This window comes from Acyrthosiphon pisum, chromosome X, assembly GCF_005508785.2.
Source record: "Acyrthosiphon pisum isolate AL4f chromosome X, pea_aphid_22Mar2018_4r6ur, whole genome shotgun sequence".
Classification (NCBI taxonomy): Eukaryota; Metazoa; Arthropoda; class Insecta; order Hemiptera; family Aphididae; genus Acyrthosiphon; species Acyrthosiphon pisum.
Window position 1 is genome coordinate 96,865,065 of NC_042493.1, and position 22,469 is coordinate 96,887,533.

The 22,469-nt window shown below is 27.7% G+C and overlaps 1 protein-coding gene and 1 long non-coding RNA gene across 2 annotated transcripts; one reads left to right on the top strand and one right to left on the bottom strand.

Moving 5' to 3' along the window:
- The first annotated feature begins 3,365 nt into the window (after positions 1-3,365).
- LOC107885878 lies at positions 3,366-8,543 on the top strand. Its single transcript, XR_001680559.2, has 5 exons — positions 3,366-3,853; positions 3,929-3,978; positions 4,073-4,273; positions 7,835-7,905; positions 8,101-8,543. It is a non-coding gene; the product is annotated as an uncharacterized LOC107885878 (long non-coding RNA).
- An 11,851-nt stretch (positions 8,544-20,394) lies between these two features.
- Positions 20,395-21,021, bottom strand: LOC103311850. The gene has a single exon (XM_008191618.2). The coding sequence runs from the start codon at positions 21,019-21,021 to the stop codon at positions 20,395-20,397; it is 627 nt and encodes a 208-aa protein (XP_008189840.2).
- Between the last annotated feature and the right edge of the window lie 1,448 nt (positions 21,022-22,469).

Below are 22,469 nucleotides of genomic sequence, written 5' to 3' on the forward strand. Positions count from 1 at the left end.
TTAAGTTTAAACATTTTTTAAATTTTTTTTGTCAAGGGCTTAGTTATTACTTATTAGTATGAGATAAACTATTTCTATGTTATATTGCTTTAAAATAACTGTATCATTCATAATAGGTACCCTTAAAAAATAATAATATAAATATTTGGCATTATAGAAAAGAAAATGTAATACTTTATTTTTGATAACCAATGATGGAAATGAACACTTAATTTAAATCAATGTGTACCCAATGATTTGATATTAACTAATATAGTACTGGTTTCATAAAATGTCAATGCGTGTAGTTTCTAGGATAAAATAAAATAAACTAAAAAATATCAATCAAATTTAAATCGTAGAAAATGAATGGTGCTCACCCCTTACAATGATGAATCTTTATCTGTAGCACAGGATGCCCTTAAAACTAAATAATATTTTAATAATGTAAGTATTCAACTACATTAAATACAGACTTGCTTAAAAGGAAAAAAAAATGTTGGTACATAATATAATATCTTAAAATAACAATACTTATTTTATTTTTAACATAACACAGATGTAAGAAATTTTAATACTAAAACTAAATTAAGTGTATACATAATAATGATGTAACTGATATTATTGCAATAATACTAGTTTTAAATAGACGGAGTGTCATACAACAGTCAAAATTGTATTTACTCACATTTGATCAAATTGAGGTTTTAATTAATTTAAGATAATAATATATATAATAAGACCCCAATTAAACAAAAATAAGATTATTAGTTTCATAAAAATAACAGTTACTAGACTTTGGAAATAGTAAAATTTAATACTGATCGGGCTGAAGGTTACTTTAATTAAAAACATATCCTAATGGTCTAAATTGAAAATATTTTAAATGAAAAATAAAAAATAAATTGCATCTTATTCTGTGAACTCAATGTCAAAGAGATTCTTTCAAATATTTTCTTTTCTTCAATAATGTATTTGTTTCTACCAAATAAAATGCTCCAGATCCTATTCAAGCAAAGAAACTCGCAATATCCACACCAAATGTTCAACCAAAGAAGTTTTTGTCGTGGCCAGGCATCCCACCAGGACGTTTGTCAAACAAAGCAAATATTAACACTGATATTGCGGCACATACATCTATAATAAAATACAATTATGTTTGTATAGTAACAAAATATGAATATTTATAACAATTTAATATAAACATTGAATATACCACCAGATACAATCAATGTAACTTACAATGCTTAAGCTATTTGATTAAAACGTTTCTTTTTAAAGTATACAACATAGAAAAATCATTGATTAACCAACAGCTTATGCTAAGGTTCCTAGGAATTTAATTATGTACAAGATCTAAGTTGCCACTATGAAAGCTACAAAAACACAAATTGAAGAATTTAAAATGTTGAGAAACTGTACAATATTAATTTAATTATGTGGTAACAAAAATCCTTTGATTTCATCATCAATTAATCAAAATGAAACATTAAAAAACTAGATTAAAAAAAATAAATACCTGTGATTCTTTCATCGCTGTTATCCAACTGGCCGGAAAAAATGAAATGAACACTAACGCTAATGCCAAAACGTTCAAGCCAAGAGCTGCGTTACCAGCCAAACAACCCTTTTTCATTCTACAAAAACAAATATTTTTCTAAGTCAAGACTATATAAATAAAAATTAATAATTACCTAAAGGTATTTTGTGACAATATTATCAATTAAAAATTACTGAATTAGGTATTCAATGCATACTTATGATTATAATTTATAAGTATAAAGTAGGTAAAAATAGAATTATTATCAAACATATATTTATAATAGCCACAAATATTTTAAGAGCTTTATCATTTAGATTAAAAATTCTATTCAACATTTGTTTTTAATTCTATATTTCAATTAATGTTTTATTAGTATTAATACAAACACATTGTGATAAATTTAATTAATTAGTTTACCACCAATAAACAGTTAGCCATCAGTTAGTCACCATCAGTTAATTCATTTTTAAATATTAGTTATTGGTTTATACTCATTAAAATTATATTTTTATTGTTGGAAATAATAATTATTAGGTATTGTGTTATTGTATCTATATTTATTTTAATTCTTAGTGGGTAATTAATTTCAATATAATAAAATACAATTCATTTAAATTATTTTTTTGAAATAAATTGTATAAAATTAAAATCATAAATTCTGAAGGTACATAGATAAAATAACACCGCATACAATTTAAATAATAACACATCTTTACGAATTTATCGAGTGATATGTCGTTGATGTTGATGCACATGAACAGTGCCCGAGGAGAGATTGGATGACTAACAAATCTATTAATTGGTACACTTATATAGACTGCACACTGAAATAATTTGCTAGTCTGAGAAAATCTATATCTGAAATATATTAAGTACAAATGATTTAAATCATTTTCTCACGTTTCTTTATGAATTAATAAATTATAATATTATACAATTATATATTAAATTATTTATTATTGACTAGAACATCGAAAACATAAGATATTAGTGAGGTAAGTGGCAGGCGTCAACTAAACCTGAGAGGCTGGAAGATTATTTTCTTTGGGGGTCAACTAGACCAGTACCGTTTTAATTTTTCAAAATACCTACACACCTATCTTATATCTAAATTATTTTATAACACAACACGGGCTTTCACCCAATTTACAATAATACAATTTAGTAGAATAAATAGATTTTAATAATTATGTATAGAAAAATTAAAAATTATTTAAATTATATATTATATATCTCATATCTTATAACTATATCTATATTACCTATCTTATTATTAAGAAACTGTTTTATTAAACATAGCTAATTATTATTAACAAATAATAATATTATAATAAACATCTTACCTAATTTATATGTTTATATATATAAATTATAAACATAACATGAAATATTATTCAATAGATCAACATCAAAATAATAAATTAATTATACAACAATAATTTATAAATTATTATTTAACAAACGTCAAATAATAAAATGAATTTGTTACCTCCACACATTTTAAAATTTAAAACAATAATATATTATTATTGTATAAGAGAAATCGGTGACAAATTGTGATATCAAAATTATAACATGATAAGATACTACCTATGGCCCACTAGTAATGGTGGATGTGAGGGTTCTTTAGATCATAATACATAATATACCAAATTGGTATTTAAAATAAGGTGGCTTACTGGTGTGGTGATAACGCGTCTAATGGTCGGCGATTTCTCGCTCTATTCTATTGATACACCAAGGTGTACGACCATAATATTACCATAGAACAATATTATTCTATTCTGTGGTACATCTGTTAATTTATATTGATTTAGTTAAGTATTACATAATATTATGTTCCTTGGGTAACGGATGGTCTCACCTCGCTTCCAAGGGCTCGCTCGACGACGCTACAGGCCAACCGTCGGCCCGTGGCCTGGCATCGCTGTCTTTGTACACCGCGCACCGCGCACGTATGTAGCGCCTCGTTACCGTGCCCATACTACCAAGTCCGCGCACGATCGACGCGTCATATTACGCATTTACGCGCCATTACTCACTGTTTTGATTATTCACCATTAATTATTCATTCGTACTTGATTAAATTATTCACCATTTTTATCGTTTAAATAAATTGTCACCGACGATTACGCGTCCGATCCGAATCATTACGTTTGTTTTGTTGTTCAAACCCACACACTCGAGCATCCTTCTGACGAGAAGGCAGGATCGTATTTGTGCAGTCGTGCCAGGCCAACTTCCTTGTCCCCGGCACCCAAGGGATTCTGCACTTGGACGCCAGGACGCACATCACTATTCTACACACATACACACACGCTCGCGTTTTCGGTTTAAAATTTATTATACCTACCCATAATTTGTATTGGTATAATTTTCATTTCGTTTTTATTATTTTAATAACAGGTACATACAGCCAGGTACTCCGTCGAACACTTAAACCACGGAATACCTGGGTGAGATTTCACTTAATATTCTGCGCTCGAACTGTGGAAGCATAGATAATGTAAATATTATCGTCATAATAATATGCGCACTCACCGTTCGTAGGTAGTCGTGGTCACGTCTGTTGAAGTGTTGTACTGTTGTCTCGTTGTCTGCTGTCACTCGCCGTACACGATGTATCTACTCGCACCGCTGAATCCGCCATCGACGCCACACAGAGAATCGCTGCTCCTTCACCGACATCATCGCTGCCGCCATATTATACCGTTTACCAGCCGGCATCCAGACTTGGGACGTTTGGACGAAGTAAGAATTTTGACAAAACCACAAACATTTGCAATTTATTTTGAGTTTAAAATGTCCAAGTTGTATGCTATCTACGTAAAAAAATGCAAGGTTGGGCAAGTTAATGATATATTTTAACTCTGTTACCTAAGTCAAGTTAATTATTTTTTCAATTAAGTTAATAGACATTTTTAATACATCGATTGAGTTTAAATTTAAATTTACAAATACCATTAACTTACCTAAATAAATAAGTTAAGTTAATAATAATAATAAAAAAATGCATTTATGAGGTATTTTTTAATAAATTAAGTTTACTTGAATAGTAATTATCATTCATAGGTATATTACATTTTAAACAATATATGATAATCATTAATCATTATTGTACTAATACAAAATAATTAATAGCTAATAAGTAATGAGTAATGAATACATAGGTATTATGATTTATGAATATGATTTGTGGCATCGTGGGCTAACAAGGTTACCCCTATATTCATATTTATAAGTACCTAATTAATACAATATATTAGTTTATATCTTTAAATATAAATGAAAAATTCTTTGTAAATACCTATATCATATTTTTTTTTCTGATAATATTATCTACATTTTGCAAACTTAGGTATGATAATTATAAACCAGTGGCGAATTCTCCAGGCATACTCAGCATGTGCCCCATGCTTAACAATAAAAACGTTATTAATAAATATACAAAAATTATTTTGTCATCAATAATATGATATTACGTATTTAAAAAAATCATAATGTATGATAAAAATGACATCTATTTCTGGTATACTTTCTGTATCGTAACATTTACTGACAACATGTGATAGCTGTGTGCACAAGCTATACGATTCATAATATTATTTCTGTGAAATACTGGTTATTCCGAGACCTTAAGTCGCGGTACTAACCACCCAAGGCATGCTCAGTCGGTTGCGCTTCTTTAATGAATTTTGTAATATAATTAATATTAATAAAATTAAAGTCTTATATATAAATTAAATAGAACTATAATACATTATGATAAATGAGCATGCCCATACATTGGAGTCAGCATTCACTACTGTTATAAACCGAAAACTCGTAATAAACAAAATATTTTTCTGGATAATACGAAAATTCAAAATGAACTTAAGTTAATTAAAACTCTGAACTAGTAAGTTAAGTTAATAAGTTAAAATCAACTTAACTTTTAACTTAACTTCTAACTTATTAACTCGTTAATGCCCTGCCTTGAAAAAATTCATCTCAAAAGTATCTTTTTATGTCTTTTAAAAAACTATCAGACATTGGTCAGATTGACTCAACGAGTCCCCGTTCCTGTAATAAATTGCCTTTTGAGTATGTTTTTGATCCACTTGACCTTATATTACATTTTACTTTTACGTGTCTTCCATTAACACTCGATTGTTTATGTTTGAGCATATGTATGTAGATTTAGCATATGTATGTACCTCTTAGTACCTTTTGATATTAATTTAGTGAAAAAAAATTGCAGTTACCCCCTTACAACTATTTTGTAATTTTTTTTTGCGCCAATAATTAGTGCTCAATTCTTGTGAATTCCAGCCTTGGTTCTTATAATTCCAACTACCCATTTTCTCAGAAACTAGTAAGTAAAACATTCTATGCTAGTTTGGTTACGTTAGCCCAGCTAGAGAAACTTTAACTTTCTGGGAAAACGGGCAAATCAGTAATTATATAATGTCAACCATGTATGCCGAATTTCATAAAAAAAAATGTTAGTCAATGCTAAGTTAATCAATGCTAGAATACATTCTTGACTCAAGTGTCTAGTCGATGTCTAGTCTTCTTGAGTATTGAGTATAAGTACTTGTTCTTTGTGTATTGTGTTATAATATAATATTATTATCGTTGATAATAAACACACCAAAATAGAGTACATGTACTTTGGAAAAATTATAATATAATCAAGTAATTACGACTTGCATACAATTTCCATATTACATTTTTACCTCACAAGTTCTGACCACATCTTACCCCTGTCATCCCTACCAATATCTATTATATAAGCCAATATTTCAGTATCTATCTATCTTTGTATCTATACAAATTCTAGTATTCTCGATTACTTCATTGATTTGAATTCAATTACAATAATTATCTAAGTAATAAAATAGGTACACATTCTTTAACAAACTTAATATTTTAATTCAATAATACTTTACTTTAAATACTTTTTTTTGCCTTTTTTCACATTTTAAATGCTTTTTTGTATTGATTATATTACCTTCAATCCGAACCTTAGCTACTATTATCATATTATTCATACGCGTTACGGCTCAGACAACTTGTATTGCATCAGATCATAACAATATAATTATTAATTATAGTTATTGTATTTTTCAATGTATTTCTCAAATATAAATATTTATGTATCAGGCAATTTGCCAGTTGCAACTTCTTTTTTTTCTTTATTAGTTACCTACTTCTTGTTATATACTTACATGACAAATATTCACTTCCTCATGACTTGTTACTTGTTAGTTGTTACTAAACAGCAAAAGACAAAACTTAGCAATCATGTTTAATAATATTAGCAATAAAAAAAAGATTAAATAACTTTTAAATTGTATACAGTGTGAATGGCAGTAAGTAGTAAGTACATAGTAAGTTCTAATAAATATATATTTCTTTTCAATAGTTAACAATATGAAAAATCAAATGAATGGCTACCTAATTCAACGCAGGGCTGTCCTTATTTTACCACCCCCCACCAAATTAAAAAATGTTCAATGATATTTAAGTTTAAAATTGCCGCCTGATGCAATTTAAGTGCCTTAATTTAGTGTATTGTGTGTAGTCATAAAAAAAAAACACAGTCTCATATAACTAGGTAATCACTGAATCACTGTTAAGTAGACGCCATACCTGAATGAGTTTTTCCGTCTTACATACGCGTAAAATACCAAATTTACGCTTAGAAATTCAAGTTCTATGCCATTAGCTTAAAAATAAGAGTGAATCTATCTATTATGATACTTGATGGTAAGAACATTATCTGTGTTGGAAATTTTTTTACGATAATTAAGTTTTTAAGTGTGTTATGCATGTGTATGATAAATGTAAATTAAAAATGCTCATTACTCACCTAAAAACACTTTTGTACACTAGGTAATATAACCTTATCAGAACAACTTACCTAGTTTTTCATTTATCTCTTTTGTATTATTATAAAATGATATATTTCTGTGTTTTCTATTGATATATCAATATATGATTTGCTATTATAACTAAATAATAATTAGAATTTATCTTGACAATTTTAAATTTAAACTTACTTTTGGCTTACTTTGACAGAGAACGCTGTTAATGATTATATGACATTATTTTCCAAAAAATATTTAGTGTACTATCTTTGTTTTGTTTAGGTACTTTAAATAAAGTATTCCTAAAACAAGCTCTTAATTTTAGTTTTTTAATTGTTAGTTCCAAAATTTTTAATCACCTAAAAATAATTTTTACTAAATATTTAACCTGCAATCCCTCCCCCACCAAATGACCAATTTGACTTAAAATATACATAATTTTAATGGTTTATGTTCACAGTTATATTGAGATAACCTAAGGAAGATATAATTCAGTATGGAATCATTAAGAACATCTGAAGTAAATTCCAAGTAAGCAAATAAACTTTCGGAAATGAAACATTACAAAAATTTGAAATTTTAACCTACATTTTTAAATTATTTTATTTGATAAAATTAGGTGTTTTATAATTTATTTAATTAATAGGTACCTACATTGTATCTGATTTAAACAGAACTTGCCCAAGTACTGTATAATATATATTAATTTTTTACAATTTATTTTAGGTATGATAGTAATATGCACAGTATAATGCACAATATAATGAACAGTTCTAGAGTGCTGACTATTCCACTTAATAGATGTGATGATTAAGTATCCAGTACAGTTATTAAACAAGAACTTATTGATAATACAGACCATACAGATGAGAATCAATTATTAAAAACGGAGTAAGAATTGTATATACTTCATTGCATAATATAAAATTTAATTATACTAACCTAACTGATAAATAAATTCTTGACAAAACAATTGATAGAAAGTATAATAAAGCCAATACAAATATGTAAAAACCTAAAGTTCTGCACTTTACTCATAATCATTGGTATATATCTTTCTTTATCATTTATGCATTCATGATTGCAATCTAGCATTGCTTACTCTATTATCTTTTTTATTCATATCACATTTTAATATGAAAAACAGTTTAATTTTATCCAAACGTACAGTACCCACTAAGATTTTGAATAATACATATTGTATATCTTTTTTATTAAATATAGTATATATACTGATCATATTTCATTTGATTCGCTGTAATTTTATTTTTAATCCTTTATCTGTCTACTAATAATAAACCTAATGTTTATGTCATTAATCTTAAACTCAAGAACTGTTAAAACAAGGCTGGGTAAGTTAATGATTTTTTTTAACTCAGTTAAGTTAAAAGTTAATACACACTTTTTGTTACTTTTCATTAAGTCAATTCGTTTATAGAACGCTAGCGTATTTAATTAATTTCCAACTCAAAACTAAATTATAAACTATAGTGCAGTGTTTCTCAACCTGAAGGTCGTGACCCCCGAGGGGGTCACTAACTTATTATTTAGGGTCACGTATGAATTAAAATTGTATGTATTGTAAATATTTGGTATACGTTTTTTTAATTAATATAATTTTAATATTGTATTTTATGTTGTGTACAATGTACAGTAATTTTAGTATTAATTATTATTAATAATCTATATTCTATGTGAGTATTTAAAAAAAATATATGTAGGGGGGTCGCTAAAAAATTGAAACTCGAAAAAGAGGTCGCCACAATAAAAAAGGTCGAGAAACACTGCTATAGTGTGTATACTTTATACAGTATTTCCATATAAGTTAGATTCATATGATATAGGTACATTTATAACTTTAAAGTATTCACGGTAAATATGAAAACGAAATAGACTGAAAAAGTGAAATATATTTAAATTAAAAACAAAATAAATTAACTTAAAATTAAAAATAAATTTGTTAATTTTACATTATATTAAAAAAGAAATTTAGTAAGTTAACAGTTAAGTTAATAAAAAGCTAAAAGTAACTAGTTAAGTTAAAATAAAATGAAACTCGTTTTTAACTCGTTAATGCCCAGCCTTGCAATTGTATAGTATAGCAAAAACTGATTTGCGCGAGATAGAATCGAGAAGGCTACAATCATAACTAAGAAATGAGATTTTCTTCTTATAAAAAGGAGAACTTTAGCTGTGCAACTTTGTTTTTATTTTTTTGATATAATTTATATGAAAAAAGTTTTTCAAGTTTGAAAAATACAAACAATAATAGTTTTTGAAACAGTAAGAACTTTTTTCATATGAGTGATATAAAAAAAAATAAAATCAATGTTGCACCGCCCAAATTCTCCTTTTTTTGTGGTTAAAATCTCGTTTCTTAGTTATGACTGAGCCATCTCAGTTCTTTCCAATGCAAAACAGTTTTTACTATTTTGTACATTTATTAGACGGAAACAACACATGCGGGTGAAGCGTCCTCTTAATATATATATATGCTTAAATAACAAAAATTATACATAGTTATCAAACTTTGCTATTACAATCTACATTTTATTATTTTTGAAATATTTTTTATTTATAGAGTTGATAAACTCTAAATACTTATAACTCATAAACTACTTGTCCTAAAATCAATATTTATGTTTCGAAATACTAAAACAAATATTTTGCTTTGGAATATGAAATTAAAACTCTATGTCATCATTCAAAAAAGTAAAGATCCTAAAATATTATAAGGACAAAAAATATTTAAAATTATAATTGTTTAAAAATAAAGTTGTTTAGTAAACGACTTGAAACTATGTAAAATAATATTTTAAAAAACATAATTGAAATGTAATTGAAATAATGACTGTTTAATGTAAAAAGTCACTCTGTAAAGAATCATATCTATTTTTAATAAAAGTTGTTGACATCACTTTTGTTTAATTCTGCCAAAGATTTTATAGTAAAGTATTCATTTAAAACATAATTTAACCCAACATTCATCCATGTTTCACTTAAAAATGTATTATATCAAAATTACCATTCATGCTACTAAGCATCACATAATATTTTTTGTCAAAATTAGCATTCATACTAAGTTTGTGTGATCAATTGTCATACCAAACATAATATTTAAGAAGTAGATAAAACAATTGAAAGTTGTCAATTTCTTATTTTACAAATATTAAAATAGTAAAATGTATCATTATCTATAATACCGATTAGTATTAGGGTGAGAGCTTCAACCTTCCTTTAGAGCAGGGTGGTCCAACCTTTTGTAGTTGGCTGGCCAATTTACACTTTTATAAAAACACCGAGGGCCGCCTGAAGAAAAAAATGATATTATTACCTATTTATATTTTATTTTATATAATGCACAAATTATTAAATATTATTATTATTATTATTATTTAATGTTTTCATGTTTAAGATTATCAAAAAATTACTAAAAAATAAATTAGGCTAAGAATGTCTTATTACAATAAAAAAAAATAAAAAATAAACTATTAATGTGATGATTGGCATTGTTTTTCAGTAGCTAATTTATCAATTTCAATTGAACACCCTGTGGTGGCTAATCTGATGCACGATTCTAAAGACGAATCTTGAAGACGGTTTCTTGATTTAGACTTGATTAAATTCATTGTAGAAAATGCCGATTCACAAATATACGTACTGCCAAATAATGACAAAATTTCAAGAGAAAAATTCCGTATTGTTGGGAATTTTTCTTACGAACACAGTTTCCAAAACTCTTCAGGAAGCAAATTTACTTTTGATTGAAGAAAACAGTCTGCTTGTAAATCACATAACTCCATTTGAAAATCGGGAGGTTGTACTGTGATATCAACTGTCATTGGGTTGTTAAATAATTCAAATTTAGGTTTCAATATATAAAAATCTTTAAATCGTGGATTAAATTCTGTTATTAGTTCTTTAATTATATTTTTAAATTCAATAATTCCGATTTATTTTAAATTTTTTAAATTTCTTGACATGATGGAAAGTATGTAATGTCATTGTTTTCTAATGCGTTTTTAAATACTTCTAATTTTTCCGAAAACCTTCAATATTACTAAAAAGCTGACATACATTTTGTCCTCTACCTTGCAGTTGTAAATTTAAAATATTTAAATGAGATGTCAAATCAGTGAGAAAAGCAAGAGACTTCATGAATGAAATACTTTGTAAGTCTTCATAAAAGTGTTGTCCAATATTTTTAGATTTAAGAAATTCAAAAATTCAAAAATTTCACTTCTTAATGCAAAAAAAGATTTCAAACAATTCCCTGCCATCCTACTTCACAGTGTAACGGGATATCACCATACTCACTCTCAATTTCTTCTAAAAATTTAATAGATGCTCTGTGTCTTTGAGCTTTGTTACCACCACGAATAAAATTAACAATGCTTATCACTTTTTTCATAGTTTCGTTAATTTTAACAAACTTGCCACAAAGTGCTTCCTGGTGAATAATACAATGAATGAATAAACATTTCAGCCTCATTTTCCTTAAATTTCTTACTAAACCAGTATGTATCCCAACCATAGCTTGAGCACCATCAGTAGTTATACCAGTGCACTTGTCAAATTAACCAAAATCTGAAATAATTTTTTTCATTGCTTCAAATATATCTATATCCCTAGTTCCAGTAATTAATGGTTTTATTTGAAGTAATTCTTCATATATATTAAAATCTTTATCTATTGTTCGAATAAAAATGATTAATTGACTGTCATCAGAAATATCAGTACTTTCATCTAATGCTAAAGAATAGGTAGTACTTACAATTCTGTATTATGTCACGAAGCATTCCAGATACATGATCACTCATTAACTACATTTCATTAACTCTTCTACTAACAGTTTGATGAGACAGTGATAAGGTTTCAAATTTACTTACTATTTCTTTGTTTCCAAAAGCATTTGCCATTTTTATTGCACAACGTTTAATTCATTCGCCGTCTCTAAACCCTTTTTTTTGTTTGACCAATTCTAAACACACTTCATAAGAAGCTATTAAATTGTCACAATCGTTAATTTGTTTTTTTAAAAATACATTTTTTTGTTTTGTTAATTTTGAAGTAAGGTCTTTTAATAATGCAAGCCGAATATTGTCAGTATACTTATCATATAATTTGTGCTTGCTCGTGTAATGTCTACTTATATTATATTCTTTTAGAACGCTAATAACTTGTAAACAAATTAGGCACATAGGTTTATTGTTATGTTCAATACATAAATACATTAGTTCCCACTTTGAATTAAATACTCTTTTTTTCATCGTCAAATGTACGTTTTTTTCTTTCAGACATGGTAAAAATTAAACATATATAAGGTAATAACCCGGGCACTGTCACACGAGCACACTAACACACGGGGTCGACTGGTTAATGATTACTGATTAGATTTACGATTAGAGAAATATTTAATACTCTCAATTATGCGATTGTGAATAACATTTACGCCGTTTATCGCGTCTTATCACGATATGATCGACACCTGGGAACTCCCGCCATATAACAATAAAATGTAAAATTTAAAGTATAAATTCGTAATAAGATGGTATAAATTGTATACCTTCTTATTGCGATTTTGTTATAATATTATTGTAATTTAAAGTTAAAATTTTTAATTGTTGAAGGGGGCAAAAAAAAAGCTTCGCGGGCCGCGGGTTGGACCACCCTGCTTTAGAGGACGGCACACCCGAATGCGTTGTTTATGTCTTACAATGTTTGACATAGACAAAACGCGTTTACGCAGTCTGTGTGAAACTCTGATTTTTGGTGTTAAAATAAAAACACCTATTACAAAATTAAAATATGATAATATTTTGGAGGTCAAGACAGAGAGTTTATATTAAAAAAATTTAAATTTTGAAAAGTTAAAGGTATTTTTTTTTCTAGAACAGAAATTGAGCGATTTATACTGAGACTGCGTATATGCATTTCCTCTATATCGTACGTGTGTAAGATGTGAGAGTGTGACGTTCTCTTAAATGTCGAGTTTAAAAAAATGATTGAATAAATGTCAAATGCTGCGTCGCCGTTGTTCTTCCTTATATATTATAATATAGGTACCTCTTAAAAGTGATCAAACATGCAAACACAATGTCACACTTTCAATCTTTTCCAAAAAAAATTAAAAAATAAAAAATAATAACTACGCCAAACACTATAAAAACATATACTAACCAAACAGAATCAAAGCTTATTGATAACTTTAAATATATAATTAGTGTTTAAAGCTTCGAAGCCACCATCAAATATGTTATATGGTCTGGTGAACCTTATTCATTATCCGGAAAAGGTTTTCTATTCCTTATATTTTATGAGTTTTCTGTGGATAGTGCTCTGTGCATGGCATTTTTATTATAATTAAAAGACAAGTTTGGTTTTTAAAACTTAAATAGTTATTACCAATATTTAAAATAGTACTTTACTGCTTAGCAGATGGCTGTTAATAAGTGTACAGGTGATGGTTACTGTAAAAGTATATTTGACTAAGAAAATAGGAGATTTAATAATATTATGTTGTTTATCAATGTAGCAAACAATAGGCCAAAATTGACTAGCTGAACTCTTAGCCAGTGGTAAACCATCAATACCCAGAAGTATTTTAACCGTTTCATTCTGCAAAATCAGATTTCCAATTTTATTTTTTATTCCTTTTTCAAGATAAAAATGGTGGTACATACCAGGATACATTTCACTAACTTCTAAAGATTGTTTAAAAGTTTTAGTTTGTAAAAGAGTTCTAGCATCTACTGGAAAATCATGGAAATCATGATTATAATTCTATACTTTTAATACAATGCCACATTTGTTATATTATGATTTACAACCCAGTCAGATAATTTATGCAGTATGTTATTAATTAAGTTATCTCTGCTGTCAGATTCTGAACTTGAAATAATATTATCTTTAGAATTCAAAGAATTTTCTACATAAACATTAGCAAAAACAGAACCACTACTAGTTGGAATTTCAAAAAATTCTTTTTCTGCAGCAGTTGCACTTAAAACTTTTTTTGGTATGTGTAATTGGTGATGTACTTTTTTCAACATAAACCAAACTACTTTTGCATTCAGAATTATTATTCACAATAACAAAAACCAAATCAACAAACTCTTCCCTAATTAATCTTCCTTTAGTAGATTTACTAAATGCATTTGAAGTCATTTTTACTACGTAATATTAAATCAGTAGGTACCTATAACAGCTATAATGTTATATATTAACTAATTTGTAAATACTTTATACAAGAATAAGAAAATTACTATATTATGTATATAGGTACTTACGCAATAACACTATTTTCAAATAAGTTCAATAAAAACCAATAATGTACTTGAAAATTGAATGTGCAGCATTATTACAATGAATTTAGATTCTGGAATAAAATATTAATTTCATTTAAAAAATATTGTGGATCTTGTTAAGTTATTTAAATTATTTATTTTAAAAACTAGCTGCGGTTGTTTAGAAGGAAAAATAATAATAATAATAATAATGTATATTTGCAAACAAATGATAAAATAAAAGTTACAATAAATAATACAGTAATAGTTTATTTGCTCACCTCCTATAAGCAAAGCTTGTGGTGAAGGTGAGAGGTTCTTAATTTAGTCATTATATTCAAATACTATTAGGTAGCAATAAAATAGACATGTTTATCATTACAGAATAAAGTTAAAACTAAAATGAATATAAAATAAACAAAATTATGATGAGGTGATCATAAATTGACAGGTGTTAATTGTGTGACATCCAATATCATTACAATGTGAAAATAAAACAAAATGAATAGATAAAATACATAAATAAATTGATAGAACAACAATTTATACAATGGATAATACATAGCGCTTAAAATGAATAAAGTTAGGATAATTATTAATATTTATTTCCAAATTTCTACAAAGAGTTATCGCTCGGTTTAGGCAACTCTTGCTACCAAAATGCTTATGGCAAATTGGTGCTATTATATTAATATTTTTTTTTAGCCGTGTATTATAGTTATGATAACAATGTCTAAAATATTTTTTATGTTTAAATGCTAATAGTAGGGTACATTTGCCACGGAACAAAGCCACGCCCATGCGCACAACTAGGCCGCCGAGTAATGATCTCATTTTGAATAGAGTATAATATATAAATTATAAAATTTATATTATATATATAAAACACATAGATAATATATTGTGAATAAATTACAAAGTTTAAAATCGAAAATTTGTTTAAAATAAAATATGGGTTAGTGACTTAAGAACAATGACCCATTTAAATCATTAATATTATTTACCAGAATTGACTGATGTGTTTAGGTTCAGAAAATTTGGTTTAATAGTTGTGGTCCCTCTTAAATGACATGAAATGACACCAACTTTCTCAAATTACCTTCGACGGTTATTGAAGCAATCTAACAATTTTCCTTTTGCAGCTTTTTTTAATGTAGGTCCTAGTAGATATGTAACATAAACAACAAATTTAATAAAAAAAACAAATAGGTATTACTTTAGTATTTAAAGTTAAAATGTAATTATCTCACAAAATAATTTACCATAACTCATATATGGAATGAAGTAGGTGCTGATATGACCCTTAAGAAAAATAGAAGTAATTTCTTGAGACAACAATAAAAGATTTTGGCTGGTAACTATTTTATCCGGTTCGTTTTCGAGTTCTTTTCTGACTATTAAATTACATAATTTTCTCTTTCCCAAGCTATATAATACTTTAATTTCTCTATATTTAAACAAAATACCTTTTCCTTCATTTGAATTGTTCAAATAGTTGAGTACATTTTGTACCTAAAATACATTTTGGAAGTTTAAAAAAAATAAAAAATAATAATGTTTAAATAGCTAAATATTATACCGATTCAGAAGATTGACGTATTAGATTAAAATTTGGGTGCTGATTGATAATTGTATTTGAATTTGATACATTAAGTGATACATTTCCGGGGAGATTTCAGTTTCTGATGGAGTAACTGTAAGACCTTCAATACTTGTCAATGATGATGATGTAGATGGTGATTCAAAATCAATAGTTAATGGGGGAGATACTTGTATGTCCTTTAATAAGAGGAAAAAAATATTTGATGTAAAAACAACTTGTTTGTATGATACTTATATTGAGTTATATTAACAAATTACCCATGAAGAATGTTGAAGATACATTATATAAAATACACTAAATATGATGTACCTACCATTGGCACACACAAGGGAGTTAAGAGGTCATAATCCAAAATTAATTTCTACAAATGCCTCTCTGCTCACTAGTATGTTATTTTTTTAAAAATATAAAAAGCACAATCCCCTCAAAAAAAAAAATTATGCGTGCTCTACTGGTACCTACATAATATTGTAACTGCAACTAATCCATATATATATGTAATATACGTATAAAATAAATACATATTTATTACATACATATTATATATACCTATTGAAATTTTAGAAACAGTGCTTACCATAATTGTAATTTAACTACTTGTGAGATCTAGTACTTTTTTCCATTCTTCGATATTTGCCTAACCTATGACCAACTTTTGGAACTAGCTCTTTCATCATTTCTTCACTCAAAATATTCAAACAAGTAATGTCTATGCCTTCGTCTAACAATATATAAATTTGAGTAAAATATATTTTTTGGGGGGTAATTACTACTTCTATCTCTACAGGTTGAATTTATATGATATTACATGTGTTGTCTTTTTACTATAAACGGTACAACGTAGCAAATTTGCGTTCAGCAGTTCCAATTTTGTGTCGGTAGTTATCTTTAATATTAGAGTGAATTGAACTATTAAAAACTTAAAGGTAACAACATAGTCTGTGCAGTCTCATAGGTTTTTTAAGATATTTTAATTTTTAAATTGTAATATTTTACATGCCTACCTACTCATAATTTACTTAAAAATTATTCTAAACACCCACCAAATTGCACAGATAATGTTCTTACCTTAAAGTTTATAATAGTTCAATTCACTCTATAATATGAAAGCTAACTGGGTACACAAAATTGGAACTAAAACTTGCTATATTGTATGTTTGTGAGATGAAAACAACACATGCGGGTGCTGTATCCTCTTAATTTGGACAATTTACAATAATTGGATTAATGATGACTTAGGTAATGCTATATTAATATATAATTATTATTATTATTATTTATTATCATCATTGTTTAGGCAGGTTAGAAAAATAATACATCATAATTCATAATATGTTAGTTCATTCAGATATTACGAATTCACCTTATACACATATACCTTTCAAATTTATAATTTGATACTACTAATTTGTACTTACTTTGAAAACATCTATGTATTGTTCCAGCCCCCAAGCCTTTAACATATTCGCCACATTGGCGTCACCCATAATAATAAAAATAAATTTAAAACTGTAGGTAATACAAACTGAATCAATAAAGACGTAGGTAACAAACTAACAACGTTGTACAATTGTACGAAATTGGTATTTTCAATTGGGCAATCTTTTGTTTTTTATTTTACCAATTTTTTTTTCTAAAATTACGGACAAATTTTTTGGACACCTAGACGATGAATCTGCAGATTAGATGTTCAACACTGAGTTGCACTCCAAATTGTCGAGATGATTGGCGTAAAGATTTTGCAGAATGGTTAAAACCAGCAGAGGCAGCCTTTTTTGTTCTATGTTGTGGCTTTTTTAACTTCGTCTGAACATCGAACACAACATCGAAGCACAACATGTTTTTTTAATCATTGGTAATACTGACTTTATTGGTTGTATTATTAATGTCTTTATAAATCAATGAAAATATTGGAAGATCACTGGAAATCTGCAATCTGGTGTACAAAATGTTGTATTGTGGTTTACCCTCTGGGTACTCATTAGTTATTATTTATTATCTATTAATATTTAATACAATCATTGTACAATTATCATGAATTATGACCATTTTGAGTTATATGTTATATTTTATATTATAATTTTAGTACAAAAATACCTACTTACCTTTACTGGTGTATTATACATTTATACCTTCTACTATATAGTTATATCATGATACATCCATTGTTCATACAGTTTACACTGTTATTAAAATTTAATATATTTTTTTAATAAGCTAGTTATGAAATACAAATCTTATACTCTTATTAAATATGTATAATATTCACCACTTATAAGTATAAAAATAATTATTTTTTATTTTGATAAAATATCTATTTTTTAAATTATATATCTTAAACAATACAGTGAGCACATTTACAATCAAATTTAAATTTAAATGAATTCAATGTGTAATATGAAGACAGTTCTAAATTCATACAACCCTACAGATTTTAAATTACATACATATTAATATATGTGTCTTCTTAGGTAATAGGTATATTATTATCCAAGTGATTATTACTTATTTTAGTAGGTAACTTTTCAAAGCATTTTTTTTTTTTTTTTTAATTAACTTAATAGACTATAATACAGTGACCCACCCAAAACAGTGAACTACCCACGCATCGAAGAGCGCCTCCACTAACTAATTATTACATTATACAGTTAACCTTTGCAGACAATCACGTATCAGTGACAGCAATAAATCAATAATGTAAGTATATAGAGACAATAGTGTGTTCATAATTAAATCAATAACCATGGAGTTGCAGATTATAAGGTTCGAAAATGTAAAGCAATACTAGGTAGGTTAGGTATACTTACATGATATAATATGAAATAGCTGTGCGATTTGTAACTAGTATATTGGAATAATATGCATAATATCAGCCAAATCAAATTGTTTTTGTTAAAATTGTTTTATTGTGTAGATTTATACCATTAATACTATATATATAAATAACATTTTATAGTTATTTATATATATATACATTTTTTTTAAAAACAATTTTTTGGGTAGTTTTTAAATTTGATCGGAAACTTAGTAGAAAATGTGAAGATTTTCATAATATTACATTGATTTTATAATCTTTCAAAATTAAATGACATCTCAATAATTATAATACCTACAGTTAATATACAGCAATACAAGAAATATTAAATTATGTTAGTACGTATAATAGGAAAACAATATTATAAATTAAATGTGATAAATTATAAATGTGACATTATATATGTATATTATATATATCAGAGGTATCTATTCAAACTGTGTATCACGACTCCAAGGGGTATCGCAAGAGTTGTTTAATTTAATACAAGAATCTTCATAAATTTTATAAAAAAAAAATTTTTAATTTTTACAACATAGGATGCAATATCAACAATACATCAAAAAAAAAAATTTATTGAGATTAATATTATTATTTATTACATACTATAAAATAATTTGATAAGAACAAATTTTGTCACTAGAATTGCATGTTTTGAAATAATGCTATAGAAAGAATAATACTATTATTGATGTTACCATTATTGAAACAATTATTATAATATATTGTCTGTCAAAACATTAAAAATTCTGAGTCTTTGTAATTTTGTAAAAAAATTTACAGTACACAATTTGCAAAAAATAAAAATTGCATTTAAAATATAATTAATTATGATACAAATTTGAAAGTATACAGTAGCAGAAAATCTTGCAATGGAGACAGCTGCCTGTGCGCATGTACATATATTAAATAATACTATGGTAAACAAAATTGTGTTTGGTCGTAATTATGATAATAGGTATAAGATATTGGATAAGTAACTACTTATCATAATATTATGAACCTCAAAAATTAAAATATAAATTACAATATTACATACCTACTACCTAGGTACTACTTAACATTTATTTTTACTAATTAAATCTTGACATGAGTCCATAATATAGGAGCTATTTACTAAGTAATGAAAATATCTCAATCGACAAGCAAAATAATTAAATAAATATAATATGTAAGTTAATTTACAATAGAAAAGCGCACAATTCAGTCAAGGACTCAATCAATTATCTTTCTGTGAACTTATCAAACCACAGTAACGGGAGTTCCAAAGCATTGGATGTTTGTTTTCATGCGTGTATGTGAGAAATAGTAGATTTCTACTCAATACTGAATGAAGGTTTGGTCCATGGACATCCATGTGAGTAGGCGTATTGCAAGCATTCCATTTCTTCATTCTTTTCCGCCATTTCACACGTTAATGTGTCCCAAGGACAATTGTTTTCATGCAAGTACTTAAGAATGTCCAAGTACCCATTTGCTGCAGCTACGGCGCACGTATATTTATTCCAAATACAACCATTTTCATGCGTAAAACGCAAACAATTAAGGTGTCCGTACGCTGCGGCGAAATAGCATAACAAGTCTTCCTCCCATGGACAACCGTTATTTCGAGCATATACAAGACAGTCAAATTTACCATAGATCACGGCGTCAGTGCATGTTATTGAGTTCCAAGGACAACCATGCTCATGAGCATACTTTAGACATTCCAAGCTCCCTGCAATGACGGCTTGGGAGCATGTCGACTCGTCCCAAGGACAACCCTTGGCCCGTGCATACATTAGGCAATCTAATTTACCTGAAGATGCGGCTCCGGAGCACGTCGATTCAGTCCACGGGCACCCATGCTCGTGTGCAAACTGGAGACATTCCAAAAATCCCGATGTCGCGGCTTGAGTACACGTAGATTGATCCCATTCACACCCATTGGCCTGTAAGTACATCAAACACTCCAGACTGGAACTCGCGGCCCTCGCTGACGTAAATTTGTCCCATTTGCATCCAATTTTGTGAGCGAATTGAAGACAATCGATGTGCCCGTTACCTACAGCTATTGAGCATATGTATTCAAACTTATGATTGCTGATAGACTTTACCTTGTCGAACATGAACAGCCTATCGCCGTTCGGGTCGAAGTGACCGGCTTCGGTGTTCACCTTGACAATTTTTAACAACAATAGGCAACAATCTTTAAGATCGATGCATGGTACATTCAACTCGTAATACTTTTGACGCTGGAATTTGGGGAGGGCATGAAACGCCAACTTGGACAATCTAAATATCCCCATTTCGTCGTTGACCATCGTCGTGCAGGCTCAAATAGTTCAAGTCCAGAAGTGAGTTTACGTGTCCCGTAATTTTAAAACTCAAAACTTTAAACAATGCAAAAGCCGAAAATTATACAGCGCCCACGGGCCACAACAATGAATAGTTATCACAATTATTCACGAATGACGATCACGCATTTAACGAATAAGCATAATATTATATTATTTTATATTATATGAATTATTATATTATTATAGGTTAGTCATTGTGCCAGTGTACTGCGTACGACACTACGACCTGCAGATCCGGTGGGATGATAGCAGGTGGTTGATAACGGCACGACACGGCATGCTGCAATTGCACTATTATGTTGAATGCGATAAGGGCCAACGACACCGTGATAAGCACTTGTCCGACAAATATTATAAGCACCCGACCAATGATGAGGTCCGAAATTCGATAAACTAATACCAACTGACTAAATCGAAATTACCTAATTAATTGCACATTCAGTTATATAATTTATATTGAAAAAAAATTCTATTATTATTATAATAAAAGTTATATTATGAAAAAAGGTTATACAATGATTCCGCGTTTTTATTTGAATACCAATGCAAGTTACCATTCCCTTATATAACCAGATAGAATTTATTATTAAAATATAGATACCTAGATAAATAAATAAAATAATTATAATATATGTAATAAATCCATATTTCAGGCAAGCAGATAAAAAGAATGAATCAAGCAGAAAGTACTGGTATTATGAAAGTTGGATTAATTAAGTAAAATTAAGTTGATTTCGTTGTGTATGAAAATTGTAAGCGTAAGGAATCACGTCTCCGTCGGATTAAATAAATCCATCGATAAATAATTGTTTTTGGTGAATAGGTGCGTATATTATCTAACATAAGTAGTATATATAAGTACCTAAATTAATTAAGGTATTGAATAAAGTAAATTATTGTGTTAGATATAATATATTGAAGTATAAACAAAATTAAAAGATATAAAGTATTGTATAAAAGATAAAATTGTTGAATAATTGTTGAATAAAGATAAATAAATTGAGATATTATATGAAAAATAAGTTGAAATATTGAATAAATTATAAAAACAG

Bases quoted from the DNA above. Each gene is read 5' to 3' on its own strand.
- LOC103311850 (XM_008191618.2), bottom strand. From the start codon at position 21,021: ATGTACTTACAGGCCAATGGGTGTGAATGGGATCAATCTACGTGTACT.